Source organism: Chlorella variabilis, assembly GCF_000147415.1.
Source record: "Chlorella variabilis unplaced genomic scaffold CHLNCscaffold_7, whole genome shotgun sequence".
In the NCBI taxonomy this organism is placed as follows: domain Eukaryota; kingdom Viridiplantae; phylum Chlorophyta; class Trebouxiophyceae; order Chlorellales; family Chlorellaceae; genus Chlorella; species Chlorella variabilis.
Genome location: NW_005435081.1, coordinates 1,050,467 through 1,052,014, shown reverse-complemented (window position 1 = coordinate 1,052,014; position 1,548 = coordinate 1,050,467). Strand labels below are relative to the sequence as shown.

At 74.5% G+C, this 1,548-nt stretch overlaps 1 protein-coding gene across 1 annotated transcript in view; it reads right to left on the bottom strand.

The window, feature by feature from the left end:
* Nucleotides 1-212: 212 nt before the first annotated feature.
* CHLNCDRAFT_144357 (hypothetical protein) overlaps nucleotides 213-1,548 on the bottom strand; it is a gene marked incomplete at both ends in the record, with an annotated part of 5,830 nt that continues 4,494 nt past the window's right edge. Inside the window, 3 exons of the mRNA XM_005848644.1 lie at nucleotides 213-317; nucleotides 457-672; nucleotides 973-1,494. Coding sequence (XP_005848706.1) covers nucleotides 213-317; nucleotides 457-672; nucleotides 973-1,494 — 843 coding nt within the window. The remainder of the gene's footprint in view (nucleotides 318-456; nucleotides 673-972; nucleotides 1,495-1,548) is intronic.

The window sequence follows — 1,548 nt, the reverse complement described above, 5'->3', positions numbered from 1 at the left end:
GACCCGCATGCCTGCTTGAGGCAGCAGCGAGCCGTCGGGAGCCTCCAGCAGCCAGCCTTCTGAACCCCAGCAGTCGTGCCGCGGCAGCACGCCAGCTAGCCGGGGTGACCCCGCCATGCCCACAAGCCAGGCCCCGGCTCAGGCCGCACCCACCCAGGCACGCCCACACTGCGTCCAGCCCTACCCTCCCTTGGGACGCGCTCCCCACATACCTCTAAAAGCGGCATGGCGCCGCGGTGGGCGTGAGTCACGGCAGCATCCCTGGCCACCACCCCCGCCCGCACCAGCTTCTCCAGCTCAGAGACAGTGAAGGGGCCCTGCAGGAGGTGGGGGCGGCGGCAGCAGGAGCCGTGCGGCGCTGGCTGAGCGTGCCAGGAGCTGCCGGCGGGCGTGTGCCACCGCCGCCGGGCCCTTCCCGGTGGCAAACGGGGCGCCGCGAGCCAAGCACGCAAGAACCGCCGCCGCCGCCACCACCACCACCACCACCACCACCACCGCCACCGCCACCACCCCGCCCACCTGCACTGCCGCCGAGTCTGCGTCGCGGTAGGTCAGCACGCGCCCCGCCGCTACGTCGGCCTTGCGCCTCAGCGCCTGCCTGCGCTGCTCCAGCGCCGCCGCCAGCTTGCTGCCGCCGTCGGGCAGCGGCACCACGCCCGAGCGCACGCGTGCCTGCGGGCGCACGGGGCAGGCAGGCAGGGGGGGCGTGCGGGGGGGTCGTGAGGCGCGGGCGCACACGCAGGTGCAGGCGCCTGCGCAAGGAAGGGACCCAGCCAGCAGCCCCACCCCTGCCAGGCACCTCGCAGCTCGCAGCTCAGCAGACCCAGTCTCCAGTGCACACTCGCATGTGCACACACACACACACAAAGCACACCACACACACACCAACACACCAAACACACACCAAACACACTTCACCAACGCACACACCACGCACACACACTACCAGCAGCCAGGGCCCCAGCCCCTCACCAGCAGCTCCTCCTCCCGCTTCACCGCCGCCCGCAGCGCCGCCACCTCCTGCACCAGCTCCTCCGCCGCCTCACGCTGCCGCTCCGCCTCCCGCCCGCCGCCGCCCGCACGCCCGCCGCCGCCACCCCGCTCGTCACGCTCGCTCCCCCGCTCCCGCTCGCGGCTGCGCTCGTGGCTGCTGGGCAGGCGGCGGTGGTGGTGGTGGCTGAGGGGTGCAGCCCCGTTGCCCGCCGGCCGATGCGCCGCGGCGGCCGTGGATGCTGCCTGTGCTGATGCTGCTGGCACCTGCACGGCACCGGCCGGGGCCTGGCGCGAAGGTGCTGCTGCCGCCGCCGCCGCCGCAGGCGCCGCCGCGCGGGGCGAGCGCACAGAGGGGATGCGCAGGGGGGGCTGCACCTGCTGCTGCGCCTGCTGCTGTGCCTGCTGCGCCTGCTGCTGTGCCTGCTGCTGTGCCTGCTGCGCCTGCTGGCGCCGCTTGCCCAGCGTGACGGTGTACCCCACAGGGTACTTGCGACCCAGAGGCTGCAGGTCCGCATGCGGCGGCGGCGCCGCGCCGGGAGGCGCCGCCGCCGCGCG